Source organism: Lupinus angustifolius, chromosome LG10 (assembly GCF_001865875.1).
Source record: "Lupinus angustifolius cultivar Tanjil chromosome LG10, LupAngTanjil_v1.0, whole genome shotgun sequence".
In the NCBI taxonomy this organism is placed as follows: domain Eukaryota; kingdom Viridiplantae; phylum Streptophyta; class Magnoliopsida; order Fabales; family Fabaceae; genus Lupinus; species Lupinus angustifolius.
This window is the reverse complement of record NC_032018.1, coordinates 216,814-234,397: the sequence shown is the minus strand read 5'-3', so window position 1 is coordinate 234,397 and position 17,584 is coordinate 216,814. Positions and strand designations below refer to the sequence as shown.

Sequence of the window (17,584 nt, the reverse complement as noted above, 5' to 3'; positions counted from 1 at the left end):
TTGAGTGACATAATTTAGTTAGAAAGTTAAAAGTAAAACCTAGCTAGCTATAAAGTATGTATAGAAACCCTTTTATAGAATCGAGATCATATGTCTTCAATTAAATAAAAAAATCATAAAAACATAATTATATTAATTGGTATGATTTGATTAGATAGAAATAAAAAGAAAAAAAAGTTTCTTTTGGGACAATTAATCTCTCTTCCCCTTATATCATGTTAGGTCAATTTTGAAAGTATCTATATCAACCATATGCCAATGATTAGTTCTGAACAATAAAGAATATGAGATGGTTTCAAATGTTGGAGCCCGATGAAATGAAATCATGAAGGAGAAAATTTCAGAGAATGCGAAAACCATTAGCCAAACCAGGCTTTTCAGACAAGTGGGTGGTGGATATTTTCTCTCAATACCTAACTACAACGTTACTATTGAGCTGAACCAAACTGAACTCTGATTCAACTCTGTCAGACTTGTTTCCAGTCCTAGTCGCAATCACATCAATGTCAATGGTCTTAACTGGTATTTTTTTCACTGTACGATGAAATTTATGTTTTGCTTACAAATTTACAATTGTAGTGCTTGGACATTCTGAGCATATTTTTGTTGTTTTCCTTAATGCGTTTTACTTTGGCTAAAATACTTGTGCATTGCACTCCAAGTGTTTATTCTCAAAACAAACATTTACAATTCAGATCACAGAATGCAAGATTATAAGGTTGTTTTTACTTGAAAGAAATAAGAAAATAGAATCAATCATAGTCTATCGTCCATGTTTTCAGATCACAAACTTTTGAATATATAAAAAATGTCACAACTAACTCAATCTTAATTCTTTATTGAGAGAGATGAAAAGAGCAGATCTAAAATGCATAGGATGTCTAGTAAAGTTAATTACATATAATGTTGATATAAATAGGGAAAAGTTGATAGCAGAAAGGAAATGATAACTGAAATTGTTGTGAAGCGACACTATTGAGGTTTGTTTGGGTTGACCTCTGTCCTTAGAGGCTCCAAATCGAGATAGAAAAACGGATCGGTTGGTTCCTCGCCGGGTTTAGAACGCATGCATTTCCAAAAGAGCTTGAAAGGTCCTGGAACAGTCTTGAATGGATTTCCCTCAAAGCAAGCCTATTTATTAAGAGTAAAATTGAGATTGAGATTGAGATTGAGATTGATAGAGAGAAGAAAGAAAAAGAATAAAAAGAAAAGGGGTTGAGGAAAGATACATGGATAATATCTTCAAGACGATCATTGCAACGATGAGCTTTGGGTTCAGGATGATTATCACCTGTTATTCCCCATGGTGACTCTCTTCGTGGCACCGCCCTTCCTTCACTACTCATCCTTCTCTATTCTCTTTACCTACTTTCACTTCCTTCTCTCTCTCTCTCTTTTCTATCTCTCTTCTTTGGGCTGGATCAAATACCAAACACATTCCCAAAGCCCAATATTATATAAATATAAATCACTAATCTCATTCATATTAAATTATTAATTTTCAACTAATCATTGTCTCCAATACGTTATTAGGTTCATAGTGAGATAAGAGATTAGACCAATTAAATCAATTTTAGATAAAACAAATTATAGATTTTTTATAATACTAACTAACATGATTTTATCATTTTACACTTCAATTTCAAAACATTACTATCACACAAATTCTTAATTAAGAAACAATAATAAATATTTTACAACAACCAAATGTCTGAAATAAGTAAAATACACCATCTAGCATTCTTATACTTCAGTTTTTTTTAGATGAAATTCTTATACTTTGATTACAATAAAAGTAGACACTTGACGCATTTGTTTAAAATTAATTAATTAAACTATATTACCTTAGGACATAACATAATAACTCACTAATAAAATATTACAACGTTAAACATAATGATAAGTAAGTTGGTTCATGGTCAAATAGAAGGGGAATTCAAATTTCATTATATGTTTTGTTATTGGGTTGACTAACTAGTTTATATGAATTTTTTTAGTACTGTTAATGATATCTTTCTACAAGTATAAGAAATTAATCTCTTTTAATATTTGTGGATATTCATTCCAACAAGTATTGTTCATAAACCAACGCCTTATTAGTAGTCTACTTCAATTTAACGATACTAGATTTATTGCAAATTATTGTTATGTAAGTCCTAAATCCACAAATAGATATAGGTAGATAAATATATAGGTGAAACTAAAATATTAGATAAATAAATGTATTAAAAAAATATTAGACAATGCTTGTGAAATGAAAATATGTGTTGTAAGAAATATTTGGGAAAAGAAGAGAAAGAAGGCATTGTTTTAGTTGGTGGGTTTGCTTTGCCTCGCTGTGGTTTTGCCGGCCAACGACAGAGACAATAATAATTACTATTTTCTCCCTTTCACTCTCTCTCTCTCTCCCTCTCTCTTTGTTTTCCAACATTCCTTAATTCTTTCTCTATCTCTCATTCTCTAATTTGATCCTTCAATATGAACGACCTTCTTACTGTAAGTTGATACCTTCGATCCCTCTTTTTTTTATGTTAAAATTCAATTTTGATAACTGGGTATTTCGCTTTTCCTACTAAAGTTTCTATTTTTACTGTCAGGTTCGATGGATAGTGTGGATATGTTTTTTTTGTTATTGTCAATTATAAAGTTCCTAATTTGAGCCTGGTTTTATATGATTCGAATTTGTAATCTTCAATCTTTGATATTCTAAGACTTAATATTCGGTTCATATTGCTGTTTGTAGTGGGAATTTTGGTGAAGGTTGTGTTTTGCTTTAACTCAGATCATAGTTGATCCCCATTTAGATTTGTAGTGGTTGTGTTCACTGCTATACTATGCTATGCTTCTTAGTCACGTTTCCCCCAAAAGATGAATGACACTGGCAATTAACTCATCTTTTGGTTGTTTGGAGTTATTCTGATTTGTGTGTGTATGCTGTTTAATTACTGTTAATTTGACTCGGATCGAGTTTCATGTTGTTGTCTTTTAGACTAAGGATAACTTTTGTGTGTGTGGATTGTTCAGTTTTTTAAAATTGATTTTTTTTTCTTGCAGGATTCATTTGTTAGTGAGGCTAATAATGGCCAGCATTCTAGACAATCTGATATTGAAATGGGTTTGCAAGTTCCAAGAAGCAACTCTGATATGGGAATGGAAGCTTTTAATAAGCAGGTTAACAATGTGCATGCTATTTAATCTTTTGATGATTCAAATTATGAATTTGGCCTTAGACGTTTGTAGCTTTTAGTCCTGTAGGTATTATTTCTATAGGATAAAAGTTGTTGTTAGTCTAAAGAGGTAGTAAAACCAAAAGGTTCATCTGTTGATAATCAACTTTTTCTTCAAGCTGATACATCGATTGAATATACTGTTTACTAATATTATTTATTTTGTTATCAGATCCACGAGGCTGATAAACAAATTGATAAGCTCTCTCTGCTACTTCAAAAGCTAAAGGTAATCCATCTTATTCATCATTTAACACTTTTTGGTGGCAAGGTGTCATTTATAACTGTTAGTAATCGGACATTTTTCAGGAGGCTAACGAGGAATCAAAAGCTGTTACAAAAGCATCTGCCATGAAAGGTATATTACAATGCAATGTTTGTTATTTTCAAGTGTAAGCATCTGGTTCAAATTGGGTCATAAGCCATAACTCATAAGATTTTGCTGATATCAATACCAGTATACCACAGATTAATTTTGGTGTGTCAAGTAGTTCTAAGCTTCTAGCATGACACATGACAATTATCTTGCTGACAACACGGACGAGTTAAATAAATATATATGTTTCAAGTTAACATTATTTGTTAATAGATTTCCTTTTCCATTGTAACATTATGGCTGAGTAAAATTTAACATACATGTAACATCATTTTCAGCCATCAAGAAGAGGATGGAGAAAGATATTGATGAAGTTGGAAAGATTGCATATGGTGTCAAAACAAGAATAGAAGCTATAAGCAAAGATGTACTAAGATACTGGCTGCGTATTATTTTAGTACACTGTTAGTTTGTTATGAAAATTTGAACACATGAAGATTATTTAGACGGAACTTGTTTTGTGCAGAATCTTAATAATAGACAAAAGCCTGGTTATGAGAAGGGAACGGGGATTGACCGAGCAAGGATGAATATGACAAAGTAAGTTGGAGTCGGTAGTACATATCTTTATTACCAAACTATATAAAACAACCTAGAGAGCTGAAATATGTACTTTTCCTTGATACCGCAGTGCCTTGACTAAAAAGTTTAAGGATCTCATGACAGAGTTTCAGGTATGTTTAATTTTTATTACTACTAACACCAGAAGCTGCCTTTCCAAGTTTGAAGTCTATTTTGTATTCAATGTGTTATGTTTTAGACTCTTAGACAAAGAATACAAGATGAATATCGTGAAGTTGTGGAGAGAAGAGTTATTACAGGTTTGAACATTCAGCCCTTTGATAAACTTTGATGCTCATTATATTCTTTAAAAATAAAATAAATCTATTTATTGTAAATTATATGTCCATCATGTTCTCATGTTTTTCACTTTGTGATCGTATGGTTTAATTGGACAGTCACGGGAACTAGGCCAGATGATGAGGTGGGTTTGACTTATCTATTTGTGACTTGAGATCAGATATCCACTTTATATGAATTTTGTTCTAATTGGCTCTTTAATGATCGTGTTAGACAATCGATCACCTGATAGAGACAGGAAACGGGGAACAAATCTTTCAGCAGGCAATTCTAGAAGCAGGCAGAGGACAGGTACTTGGTTTATGATTCTTCATATGAACTTATTTTCAATTTGGGAAATTAACAAGGCATTATGCCATCTTTTCTGTCTATCTGTTTCTTACACTTTCCCTATTTTTCCTAAGGGGCATGTGTAGTAAGTGGCGGAATTTAGTGAGGACAGGTAGGAGCTATGGCTCCCCCAAAATAAATCATTTCAGTATTTTTATATATAATTTGTTCAACTTATAAAAGTGTCTATAGGCAAACAAATATTTTATCTTGGCTCCACTGATTTTAAATATTCAAATAGGAACTACTTTCATATGTATATATTGTTGTTATTTCGCATCGATATATTTTAAACTTCCATAAAATCATGTATGATCAATTATAAATTTTGCGCAAATCATTTTAGTTAGTGCTCAGTGACTCCCCAATTGTTGCTGTCCAAGATCTGACACTGGGTGTAGTGACATCCGAACTTAATTCATGGCTCAATGCAGTTTTATTTTTTTGTTTTTCATTTTCACATCAAAATCTTAATAGCGGTAGGTATTAAGTAGTGTGATGTTTACATGAATGCAATGGGGAAGGGTGTGGTTTGACATCATCAAGGAGTATCTTATGCCTTTTTCAAGATTTTGCTTAGTAGGAGGAAGAGTGAAAGCTATTATGCAGGATTAAACGTTTGTCCATAGTAATGATTTTTCATTTACTTGCCAAAGTAAAAGTTTCATTCGGAAAATCTGTGTTGTTGCAGGTTGTAAGCACAGTTGAAGAAATTCAGGAGAGACACGATGCTGTGAAAGAAATTGAGAAAAAGCTTCTTGATTTACATCAGGTTTACTTGCATAAAGATCATAGTTTTAAATATTTAACTTACTTGATGACGATGTTAAAAATAATCAATACATGTGATCTAATAATATTTTATCTCTCAGATTTACCTTGACATGGCAGTCTTAGTTGATGCTCAAGGAGAAATTTTAGACAACATCGAAAGTCAGGTTTGTTCGCAGTCTTGCCCCCTTGATTTTCTGTTTGTATGTTCGTATATAGAATGCAGGGAACATTTAGTTCTTCAATCCATGTTAATGAGAGAGACTTGTTCAGGTCAACAACGCAGTCGATCATGTCCAGAGAGGGACATCTGCGCTTCAAAGTGCTAAGAAACTTCAGAAGAATTCTCGAAAATGGATGTGCATTGCCATCATTATACTGTTGATAATAGTAGCAGTCATAGTTGTTGGTGTTCTCAAACCTTGGAAGAGTAGCAAGGGTGCTTGAGTCTCTTGCCCTTTGTCCCTTGTCTATATATATATATATATAGTCATCGAGTCGGTTGCGAAAACCATTTGCATGTGTATCGGATGAACATGTCAGTGTGTGATTTTTATTTTGTTTGATGCTTGATTTGTTCAGTGTGATTGATTTCTGACTTACTATAAAATTGTTGTGTCACACTATATGATAATCATATTCTTTTGTAGCATTCCTAAAGTTTATCAGGGTCTATCAAATTTTCTTGTTACGTTCTGCTTTTCCTTCCATTTGCTACTTGGTAATCTTGTATTACCATTTTTTTTCTAAGAAAGAAAGTTCCCTATATAACGTTCTTAATTTACATAACCTTTGTATTATAGATGTGAGCTTAGTGATGAGTAATTAATATAAATGAGATCATCTATTAAGGACTTGGAGACTGAAGATTCACTTTCTACTATATTGTTCTTCAGGTCAACTACTAAAAAAAAATACTGTTTTACTTCCACAAGGACTTCGATAAGTTTTAGTCTCTATTTTTTTTATAACTTTATGTAGTTCCAAATGATAAATAAAGTTTTGTCAATATTTATATAGAATATTATAATATCGTTTTATCTATATAATCGATTTTATCTAATGAGATAAAAGTTTGTTTGTCGTTGTTCCAAATATTCATGTGTAGTAGTTAACAAAAATACTTAAATTGAAGCATGAAGACAAATTTAGTATTTAAAAAAATGAAAAAAAATTAGTAGTCTTCCAAAGTCTCAAATATCAGTCAAATTTAGCTAGGATCATCTTACTGACATTTGAAACTTATGATTAAATTGAGAATACATTTAGCAATAACTTGAAGGACATTTTTCCCTACACCAAATTATGTATTCATTCTTTAGTTCTACAAACAAGATATGACTTCTTATTTTGTTTGGGAAAGGTTTATGACCAAGGCATAGGTTGAATAGTGCAAAACAGCTTGAAAAGGTAGGAAGATACATTTTCCAAATTGTTTTGATTTAATTACATGATTACTCTTGTTATTTTAGGATTATTAGGTTGTTATTAGACTCAGCTTTAATTACTATGACTTAACTTCCTCCTGGTTTAGGTTCTAATTACATCTAATATTCACTGAGAAAAATGTGAATTTGGTCCTTGAGTTTGACACAATAATTTATTTTAGCCTATGAGAATATAAAATATCAATTTGATTCCTGATTTTATACATTATTACCCAATTTGGTCTCTTGAAATTAATACCAATATGCAAATTCTGAAGTCAAATTGATTTTTTTTGCAATCTGAAGTATTATTGACGTTTTACTCATAAAAACATTCAGCCCTTTGATAAACTTTGATGCTCATTATATTCTTTAAAAATAAAATAAATCTATTTATTGTAAATTATATGTCCATCATGTTCTCATGTTTTTCACTTTGTGATCGTATGGTTTAATTGGACAGTCACGGGAACTAGGCCAGATGATGAGGTGGGTTTGACTTATCTATTTGTGACTTGAGATCAGATATCCACTTTATATGAATTTTGTTCTAATTGGCTCTTTAATGATCGTGTTAGACAATCGATCACCTGATAGAGACAGGAAACGGGGAACAAATCTTTCAGCAGGCAATTCTAGAAGCAGGCAGAGGACAGGTACTTGGTTTATGATTCTTCATATGAACTTATTTTCAATTTGGGAAATTAACAAGGCATTATGCCATCTTTTCTGTCTATCTGTTTCTTACACTTTCCCTATTTTTCCTAAGGGGCATGTGTAGTAAGTGGCGGAATTTAGTGAGGACAGGTAGGAGCTATGGCTCCCCCAAAATAAATCATTTCAGTATTTTTATATATAATTTGTTCAACTTATAAAAGTGTCTATAGGCAAACAAATATTTTATCTTGGCTCCACTGATTTTAAATATTCAAATAGGAACTACTTTCATATGTATATATTGTTGTTATTTCGCATCGATATATTTTAAACTTCCATAAAATCATGTATGATCAATTATAAATTTTGCGCAAATCATTTTAGTTAGTGCTCAGTGACTCCCCAATTGTTGCTGTCCAAGATCTGACACTGGGTGTAGTGACATCCGAACTTAATTCATGGCTCAATGCAGTTTTATTTTTTTGTTTTTCATTTTCACATCAAAATCTTAATAGCGGTAGGTATTAAGTAGTGTGATGTTTACATGAATGCAATGGGGAAGGGTGTGGTTTGACATCATCAAGGAGTATCTTATGCCTTTTTCAAGATTTTGCTTAGTAGGAGGAAGAGTGAAAGCTATTATGCAGGATTAAACGTTTGTCCATAGTAATGATTTTTCATTTACTTGCCAAAGTAAAAGTTTCATTCGGAAAATCTGTGTTGTTGCAGGTTGTAAGCACAGTTGAAGAAATTCAGGAGAGACACGATGCTGTGAAAGAAATTGAGAAAAAGCTTCTTGATTTACATCAGGTTTACTTGCATAAAGATCATAGTTTTAAATATTTAACTTACTTGATGACGATGTTAAAAATAATCAATACATGTGATCTAATAATATTTTATCTCTCAGATTTACCTTGACATGGCAGTCTTAGTTGATGCTCAAGGAGAAATTTTAGACAACATCGAAAGTCAGGTTTGTTCGCAGTCTTGCCCCCTTGATTTTCTGTTTGTATGTTCGTATATAGAATGCAGGGAACATTTAGTTCTTCAATCCATGTTAATGAGAGAGACTTGTTCAGGTCAACAACGCAGTCGATCATGTCCAGAGAGGGACATCTGCGCTTCAAAGTGCTAAGAAACTTCAGAAGAATTCTCGAAAATGGATGTGCATTGCCATCATTATACTGTTGATAATAGTAGCAGTCATAGTTGTTGGTGTTCTCAAACCTTGGAAGAGTAGCAAGGGTGCTTGAGTCTCTTGCCCTTTGTCCCTTGTCTATATATATATATATATAGTCATCGAGTCGGTTGCGAAAACCATTTGCATGTGTATCGGATGAACATGTCAGTGTGTGATTTTTATTTTGTTTGATGCTTGATTTGTTCAGTGTGATTGATTTCTGACTTACTATAAAATTGTTGTGTCACACTATATGATAATCATATTCTTTTGTAGCATTCCTAAAGTTTATCAGGGTCTATCAAATTTTCTTGTTACGTTCTGCTTTTCCTTCCATTTGCTACTTGGTAATCTTGTATTACCATTTTTTTTCTAAGAAAGAAAGTTCCCTATATAACGTTCTTAATTTACATAACCTTTGTATTATAGATGTGAGCTTAGTGATGAGTAATTAATATAAATGAGATCATCTATTAAGGACTTGGAGACTGAAGATTCACTTTCTACTATATTGTTCTTCAGGTCAACTACTAAAAAAAAATACTGTTTTACTTCCACAAGGACTTCGATAAGTTTTAGTCTCTATTTTTTTTATAACTTTATGTAGTTCCAAATGATAAATAAAGTTTTGTCAATATTTATATAGAATATTATAATATCGTTTTATCTATATAATCGATTTTATCTAATGAGATAAAAGTTTGTTTGTCGTTGTTCCAAATATTCATGTGTAGTAGTTAACAAAAATACTTAAATTGAAGCATGAAGACAAATTTAGTATTTAAAAAAATGAAAAAAAATTAGTAGTCTTCCAAAGTCTCAAATATCAGTCAAATTTAGCTAGGATCATCTTACTGACATTTGAAACTTATGATTAAATTGAGAATACATTTAGCAATAACTTGAAGGACATTTTTCCCTACACCAAATTATGTATTCATTCTTTAGTTCTACAAACAAGATATGACTTCTTATTTTGTTTGGGAAAGGTTTATGACCAAGGCATAGGTTGAATAGTGCAAAACAGCTTGAAAAGGTAGGAAGATACATTTTCCAAATTGTTTTGATTTAATTACATGATTACTCTTGTTATTTTAGGATTATTAGGTTGTTATTAGACTCAGCTTTAATTACTATGACTTAACTTCCTCCTGGTTTAGGTTCTAATTACATCTAATATTCACTGAGAAAAATGTGAATTTGGTCCTTGAGTTTGACACAATAATTTATTTTAGCCTATGAGAATATAAAATATCAATTTGATTCCTGATTTTATACATTATTACCCAATTTGGTCTCTTGAAATTAATACCAATATGCAAATTCTGAAGTCAAATTGATTTTTTTTGCAATCTGAAGTATTATTGACGTTTTACTCATAAAGGTCAGAATTTTCTATACAAGGTACTAAGTGCTATTAAACAAAATCTATAGGATGGTGGTATAATTTTGGCTTTTAAAAAGTTAAGTATCTTCACACGACACAAAGTTTTCATACTTGAAACTGTGGTTGAATGCAAGGAAGGTTAAAGATTAGTATAAAATTTATACTGACAATCTGTTTAGATTTAGTTTAATTATACACTATCACCCCTCCTCTTTAAAACATTACATTTACCTTCTTTAATGAAAAGTTAGTGTAGTTACACTCACATTCCTGATAAGGGTACTAAATATAATGGATGCATATAATTTAGGTGTAGTTTGTACATGTGCAAAAAAGATGAGTATTATGTGTGTAATTTCACATAGTCATTGTAATTTACTATGCATTCTAATTTTCTTCTAGTTGTGGTTGTTTATACTGCTTCTACAACATAATCTAGATATTCCACAGACAAAAATCATTGTCATATAGATGTTGACTTTCTTGCATATCCTCCTGCAATCTTTAGGATAATAGCTTATCATGCTAGATTAAAAAATGATGAACTTCTGTGGTCTTTAACTGGCTATCACTGTCATAAATTGTGCTTATAGCATTACTGAGTATAGTTGTGTAAACAATTGCAAACATGATAGTTGAAATAAAAGGTAAGTTTATACCAGATTAGACTAATGATTTTGTCTTGGAATGTTATTTTTGTAATGAACAGGTGACAAACGCAACAGATCATGTGAGATTGGGAAAAGATGCTCTCCAAACTGCCAAGAGTTTGCAAAAGAAGTCAAGGAAATGCATGATGATTTCCATCATATTGCTCTTGATCATTGCCATCATTGTAGTACTCTCAATTTTGAAACCATGGAACAATGGTAAATGACCAGAAGAGTAAAGTAACAATTTACATATCAAAGAGAAACCTTAACATTCCACATATAATCTGTTTGTTACATGGTATGACTTTGGTTTTTTTTTTTGGCCTTTCATAAATATATGTACGGTTAATGCATCATAAGATATTGATTATTGCCCCCCCTCTTTGAACCATGAAAGGCTTGATTGTTGTTATAGTTGAACCGTGAAAAGAAAATGGACTTTTGCAATCCATGGATTGTCCTATACTTGCAAGCTTTTTATCAAAGGTTTTCTGTTAGAAATGATGCTAATGAGACACACATCTCCTCACAATTTGTTATGATGTGAGGTGATGTGTGTGTGTGTGTGAAAGGGTGTCAATAGCATTATTTCATTTCTATGTGTGCGAATGGTTGATATGAATTCAGGAAAACCAGAGAAGGGCTAATGCATTTGGGTATACATACATTGCTGTAACATTGTTTTCTATCAGATATTTATTTATTGAATGAAAAGAAGAAACCTTGAGAATGCAAACATGTCCCAAAAGTTCATAGGTTATACCATTGCCTATGAACTTACCTGCACTTTCATGTTGCTTCTAACAAGTTATGGTGTTAGAGAAAACAGTTTTATCTTTCAAATTCTATGCTCACTTCATAGGCTTGAACATAACCTAGATTGGAGACAAGGCCAAACCTGAACTTTCGGGGAAGACGAACCCCAACTCTCATACTGGCTATTTCTTTTATACTGTCATGAAAACCTGTGCTTGCATGGAAGAGGAGGTTGGAGAATTGAAGTTCAGTCATACCTTTTGAATAATGCTTCTAGCTATACTAGTAACATATTTCACTTGCAATTATTCTTTCTCTGACAATGACTCCAAAGCCACATGGAAAAGTTTCTGGTATTAACAATGGGAAGATAGTGGAAATGATAAGGAGCAAGCTCCAATTACAGAGAGTAGAAGCTGAAAATGCAGAAAGCAGTAGCTAGGGGCTTAACACTTCTTAGTTCTTACTATCAGAATTAAAGCAAAGACAGTGAAGCAGGTAAACAGTATAATATGCTGTTGTATATCACAACTTCAACAACTTTTGTTACTCAAATCAATCCAGATCAACGAATTTCGGCCATTTTTATCCCAAGAAGTTTTCGTATTTCTTGGCATTGTGGGGTCTTCTTCCTAGTTTTGACTCATTAGACTTATTTTGGCACTAGTACGCAGTTCATACTTTTAGATTTGCTACTGTAACATTGATTAAACCAGAATAGATGAACATCATGCAAAACATTGTTTCATGACAGAAGCACGAGTATTAACACCATAAAAACCATGTAAAGCAGATTACAACAATTTTGTCTGCTATGGGCTAAATTCTGAAAGATAAACCATTTTAAGTGGGCAAACAACTTCATACAATCATACGAAAACAGCAGGCAAAAAGCAACCAAACCAATATCTAACATTTGATTCAATTGTAAGTAACATCACAAATATTGAACATTCCGCGTGATAACACACAAGGGGCAATAAAAATTTAACATCCAGCATCTGAAAAAATCTAGCAATTAGCAAAAAAAACTTGAATATCTAAAATCAATGCTTTTGGTCTAGAGCTCTAAGAACTTTCTTTTTACCAATTTCTAGAGCAACCAAACCGTATATTAACAACATCTCTCTAGTTACTGCACCTTAAATGAACAAAGGGGCAATAAAAATTCAATATTCAGAACCTGAAAACTCTAATTCACTATACCACCAGCATAGTTAGAACAAACATAAACATCTAAAAATCCATGCTTTTGGTTCTCTATAAACCTTGAGCTGTTACAACTTTTTTCTTCATTTTTTTTGGGATATATAGAATTCTTAGAAAATTGATTCACATATATGAAATCTTATTTTTATAATATGAAAATAATGAAAAGCCAAAGGAGGAAAACAGAAAAAGCACAAATTTTGACCTTCATTCACTAATTATCTAATTTCCTGAACAACCAAACAGGATATTAATAACATGTTGTTAGATTTATCTGTCGATATCAATTAAACAAAAAATAAGTAAGAGAAGTAGAATCCAATTGTTAACAGGCCAAACAAGGAACACAGTTATATAATCTAAACAAAAAAATAAAATAAAGATCTAAATAGAAGCAGTGGTGATAAGAGAGAGAAATTTGAAAGGATTGAAAGTGAGAGAGAAAATGGAAGTTTGTACCTTGAAAATGAAAAGGTTAGAAATATCAAAGTTGGTATCTTTCATAGCGAATGAGCAGAGAGAGAGAGACAGTGATATTGGATCAAAATCTAATACTGTGTTGTAATGAAAATAGACGATTTAAGCTTATTTTAATAAATGGATTTTGTTATTCACAAATCACAAGTAGTAAAAGAAATAATGTTACACAAAAAACTACGCATTTGTTTTGTTCCCCAACATATACAGGAGATAATAACATCAAGACTAATCAAATAAGTACTATTTTTTTTTCATTTATGAGACTTGGACTTAAATAGTTGTTAAGAATAATCAAATAAGTACTATTTGAACTAACGTCCGTTGAAAAGACTCTCGAATTTGAAATTAAGTAATAATAAGTGGATATTATAATTAGTCATGCCAACAACTATAAGAATACATGACAAATGGGATAAAAATCAATTATTTTAAAATTATAATGACTCAATCACTTAAACTAAAAAGTAAAAAAAAAAAAATTGAATGTGACTAAACACTTGCATCATCTTCCTCAGACACTGACTTCAAAACTCTCCAATTCTGATATAAGAGGTAATCTTATTTCTTATTCCATTTTCTTTTATGATTTCCAAGTGTTCGATAAAATGCCACTGTGGCTGTCTTTGCAGATATTTCATTCATGGCTTTGATAAAGACATTGTTATGCCTTCGTCGTTTCTACGGCACCAAAGTGGACCTGAGGAAGCTCCGACCCATGATTCTCGACCGAATCGAAAAACGGGCACACGCTTACCCCGTTCGCTCCATGGTCCCCGTTGCAAAGGAGGTTCTCCTCGCTAGGAATGCTCATATCAATGGCGTTTCTACCCTCCTCAACTACATTCCCATCATGGCTTGCAAGTAATTTATATAAAATTTAAATCTATTAGTAGTGGTACTTGTGATTTTTAAATTTGCATTAGGACCAGCTTCTTCTGCTTCAACATCATATACTATTAGAATGAGGACACAAAAGTCGTTTCACACTAATGAATTTGTGTCAATCTCTCTCCCTTCACATGAAAAGAAAACATGAAAGGGTTCATTCCCATCCCCTTAGAGCATGAGTAGATATTGGTAAAATAAACTAGTTGTTGTATTTGGTATTGTTGCTCTAAATTTGGTGTGGTTATTTTACATTTTGCATTAGGCTGCTCTTTCTTCATTGACATGATATAAAGTTGTAGTCTTGTTAGTAGTTCTACTTCTAGTCACACATGAAGATATTGGGATTTCTTTTTATTCAAGTGCCCATTGAGGTACAAAAAGGGATGGAGGGGAAACAAGGCTGAGGTTTTCTTCGTTTGGTTTCAGAAAGAACAGAAGACTGAGAATATAAGCCTGTTGTAATATTAACGAGCAAACATTTATACTTGGTACTTGTGCCTATAATTGATAATAAATCATGACTTGGTAAAATGATAAAGATATTTTTTCAAATATCTTTCCAGCCTTTGATCCTTTGGAGTTATTGCCTTTTAATCACGATCAAGAATCATTTTAATGTGCAAAGTTTGAGCTAGTATGATTGTTAAAGTAATATTTATCTTACTTGGATTTGTTATCTTCTGATTGTTGTAAATTTAAGTTCTTGAAAACAAATCTTCTTATCTGTTTGTATTACACATTTACAGGTTCTGTCCAGAAATATGTATTGGTGAGCAGGGGCATTTAATTCAGACTTGCTGGGGTTACAGGCGTCGTGCAAAGAACCGGGTTCATGAATGGGTCAAAGGTGGTTTGAATGATATACTTGTTCCTGTTGAAACATATCACCTACACAACATGTTCCAACATGTTATTACACACAATCAACGGTTTGACTGTGATCGCATCTCTGCTGTTGTTGAGCTATGCTGGCAAGCAGGGGCTGATCCCCATGATGAAAACCTTAACTCAAGTAGTACGAATTTAGAGGCTGCCGATAACAGTGTCCATGGAACTGAATCTTTGTCACCCAAAGATCTTGCCTTCATAGCAAATAAAACATTCAACGCTTGGGAGGCTCTTAGGTCTGGGGTGCAGAAGTTGTTGTTGGTTTATCCAGTAAAAGTTTGTAAATATTGTTCTGAGGTTCATGTTGGGCCATCTGGACACAAAGCTAAGCTCTGTGGCATGTTTAAGCACGAGAGTTGGAAAGGAGCTCACTTTTGGATGAAAGCTAATGTCGATGATTTAGTACCTCCAAAGATTGTATGGAGACGGAGGCCACAAGATCCTCCTGTGCTTGTGAATGAAATGAGAGATTTTTACGGGCGTGTTCCAGCTGTATTGGATCTGTGCACTAAAGCTGGTGCTATTGTGCCTGTAAAGTATAATTGTATGATGAAAGTGCAAGGTTTGTCTACTCCTGTCAATAATAAAATTTGGCAGGAGCATTAGAGAAACAAAGTTTTGAAAGAAAAGTGGTAAATTGAGTTGATGGGTTGATTAGAATCTGGAGCTCAATCAAGGACAGTTTGTGAGATAACCTGATATGTCATTACTCTCGTCGCAAATTTTAATAGGTATGCTGCTAGCTTTTATTTGCAGATGATCATTATGAATGTCAAATGCTTAAATTGTGAGTGAATCTGAGACAAGAAACATAATGATTTGGTTATTGTTAGTTTTTTATATTTATTATCGCCCAATTGTAATGTAATAATCCTTGTTTTTATTGCCTTTAAATAGTGAATAGCATAGTTGGTGAAATAAAAAGCAGATAACTCAACTACTCAAGTAGTTGCAAATTTTTATTGGTATAGTGTAGAATCATTTAAGTAGCAATTCTTTAAATTAGTTGGTAACAAGTTCATGGAGAATGTGGTTGGTAACGTTGTTTACACACTTAGAGCCACAGGGAATGGTTAAATAAATATGTATTTTCTTTTTCCTTGAAGAATATAGAATTTGCACATGGACTAGGTGTTAAAATCAGTGAAGTAAAATAACAATATATATGAATCATAGGATCATTTGATCAAATAAATAAAGTCAACATTTATAATAGTAATACAGTGAACACTAAAATTGCTGCTTTGAATTTTATTTTTTAAGAATAAAGATGGTTAAAGTCTTGATGTTCACTTAAATGAATGAAGTGATTCAATTGTTTAGTTTAGAAGAAGTGGCTCCTTCATGTTCTCCCATTCCTTCAACCTCTTACCTGCTTCTTCTACCTACAATCAACAATATTTTCATCAGACCATAACATTTAACTTCGTTTTCTACGGATGTTATCATGGAAAACAATTATTATTATTATTGCATAGATGCTCTTTTTACCTCTTTATTCCAATCTGTTCGGAATGTGACCCATATTAGAATAATCGTTTGCATAGTTGTGCCACCTAACATTCCCAGCCATATTCCCTACAAAAATAACATATATCACTCTCACTAAAAATATGATATATTTGTTTTTAGAAAAATATACATTTTTAGTATATCTAAAAATCAATAATATAAAAAGCATATGAAATAATTAACATATATACGTTTGAATATTTAGAATGTTTTTAATTTATAAAACTACTGCAACAATGAAAACAGGTTATATGAACTAAATACACTTGAAGAAATAACAAGCTATATTTTTCTTTCATGCAATATCATATATATCAACACAGTTATGAAACTAAAAGTAGAAAATGATGGTTATGTGTAGTAGTTTAATTCCACTACTACAACCAACTGTAGGTAAAACTATGTATACAAATATGACTTAAAGTAACTGAATTGAACTTACCTTAGCACCAAACTTGAAATAAAAGCCGAGAACCGCACCCAATGGTATGCCAACTCCATAATAACAAGCTACATTTACATAAGCTACGAAACTTTGCCATCCACAACCAACAGCCACCCCTTCATTCACATGTTATATATTGCATCCATTAATTTCACATGTCAACAAATTAAACATGTTATTACTCTATGTTAAACTTTAGACAAGAATAAAAAATGGGTATACTAAATAATTACCAGATAAGACAGGTTGAATGCCATTTAGGACAAGAGAAAGTGCTAACAATGGACATAGATCTGAGACAGCTGCAGCAACTTCTTCACCTTCTGTGAAGACATAACTAATGACATCTCTTAATGCAAGAACCACTACTGCTGCAATAACTGATATGATGAAAGACATCGCAGTCACCACCACCACTGAAAATGAGGCTGATCTTGGATTCCTTGCTCCTAGTTCATTGCTCACTCTCACACTGCATCAAAACTTGTTCATTATTATCATAACTTGCAATCAAATTAAATACACTCATACATA

General features: G+C 32.3%; 5 protein-coding genes and 1 long non-coding RNA gene across 6 annotated transcripts; 3 read left to right on the top strand and 3 right to left on the bottom strand.

The window, feature by feature from the left end:
• On the bottom strand, nucleotides 810–1,402 carry LOC109358610. Its single transcript, XM_019602938.1, has 2 exons — nucleotides 1,230–1,402; nucleotides 810–1,131 (listed from the first exon to the last, which is right to left on the bottom strand). The coding sequence occupies exons 1-2, from the start codon at nucleotides 1,344–1,346 to the stop codon at nucleotides 973–975; spliced, it is 276 nt and encodes a 91-aa protein (XP_019458483.1). The 5' UTR covers nucleotides 1,347–1,402; the 3' UTR covers nucleotides 810–972.
• On the top strand, nucleotides 2,250–6,233 carry LOC109358608 (syntaxin-132-like). Its single transcript, XM_019602935.1, has 13 exons — nucleotides 2,250–2,496; nucleotides 3,055–3,171; nucleotides 3,400–3,456; nucleotides 3,537–3,585; nucleotides 3,882–3,970; nucleotides 4,070–4,143; nucleotides 4,235–4,277; nucleotides 4,364–4,424; nucleotides 4,563–4,588; nucleotides 4,678–4,755; nucleotides 5,486–5,566; nucleotides 5,667–5,732; nucleotides 5,839–6,233. The coding sequence occupies exons 1-13, from the start codon at nucleotides 2,479–2,481 to the stop codon at nucleotides 6,010–6,012; spliced, it is 933 nt and encodes a 310-aa protein (XP_019458480.1). The 5' UTR covers nucleotides 2,250–2,478; the 3' UTR covers nucleotides 6,013–6,233.
• LOC109357896 (syntaxin-132-like) lies at nucleotides 7,395–9,126 on the top strand (the record flags this gene model as incomplete). The annotated part of the gene is made up of 5 exons (XM_019601952.1): nucleotides 7,395–7,481; nucleotides 7,571–7,648; nucleotides 8,379–8,459; nucleotides 8,560–8,625; nucleotides 8,732–9,126. Coding segments are annotated over 5 exons (486 nt in total), but the record flags the coding sequence as incomplete, so codon positions are not given.
• Nucleotides 12,187–13,382, bottom strand: LOC109357723. The gene is made up of 2 exons (XR_002108885.1): nucleotides 13,297–13,382; nucleotides 12,187–13,067 (listed from the first exon to the last, which is right to left on the bottom strand). It is a non-coding gene; the product is annotated as an uncharacterized LOC109357723 (long non-coding RNA).
• Nucleotides 13,780–15,991, top strand: LOC109357770 (APO protein 4, mitochondrial-like). The gene is made up of 3 exons (XM_019601812.1): nucleotides 13,780–13,869; nucleotides 13,947–14,178; nucleotides 14,952–15,991. The coding sequence occupies exons 2-3, from the start codon at nucleotides 13,958–13,960 to the stop codon at nucleotides 15,697–15,699; spliced, it is 969 nt and encodes a 322-aa protein (XP_019457357.1). The 5' UTR covers nucleotides 13,780–13,869; nucleotides 13,947–13,957; the 3' UTR covers nucleotides 15,700–15,991.
• Nucleotides 16,261–17,536, bottom strand: LOC109358091 (protein DETOXIFICATION 40-like). Its single transcript, XM_019602166.1, has 4 exons — nucleotides 17,284–17,536; nucleotides 17,048–17,166; nucleotides 16,585–16,671; nucleotides 16,261–16,478 (listed from the first exon to the last, which is right to left on the bottom strand). Exons 1-4 carry the CDS (start codon nucleotides 17,447–17,449, stop codon nucleotides 16,413–16,415), a joined length of 438 nt encoding a protein of 145 aa, XP_019457711.1. The 5' UTR covers nucleotides 17,450–17,536; the 3' UTR covers nucleotides 16,261–16,412.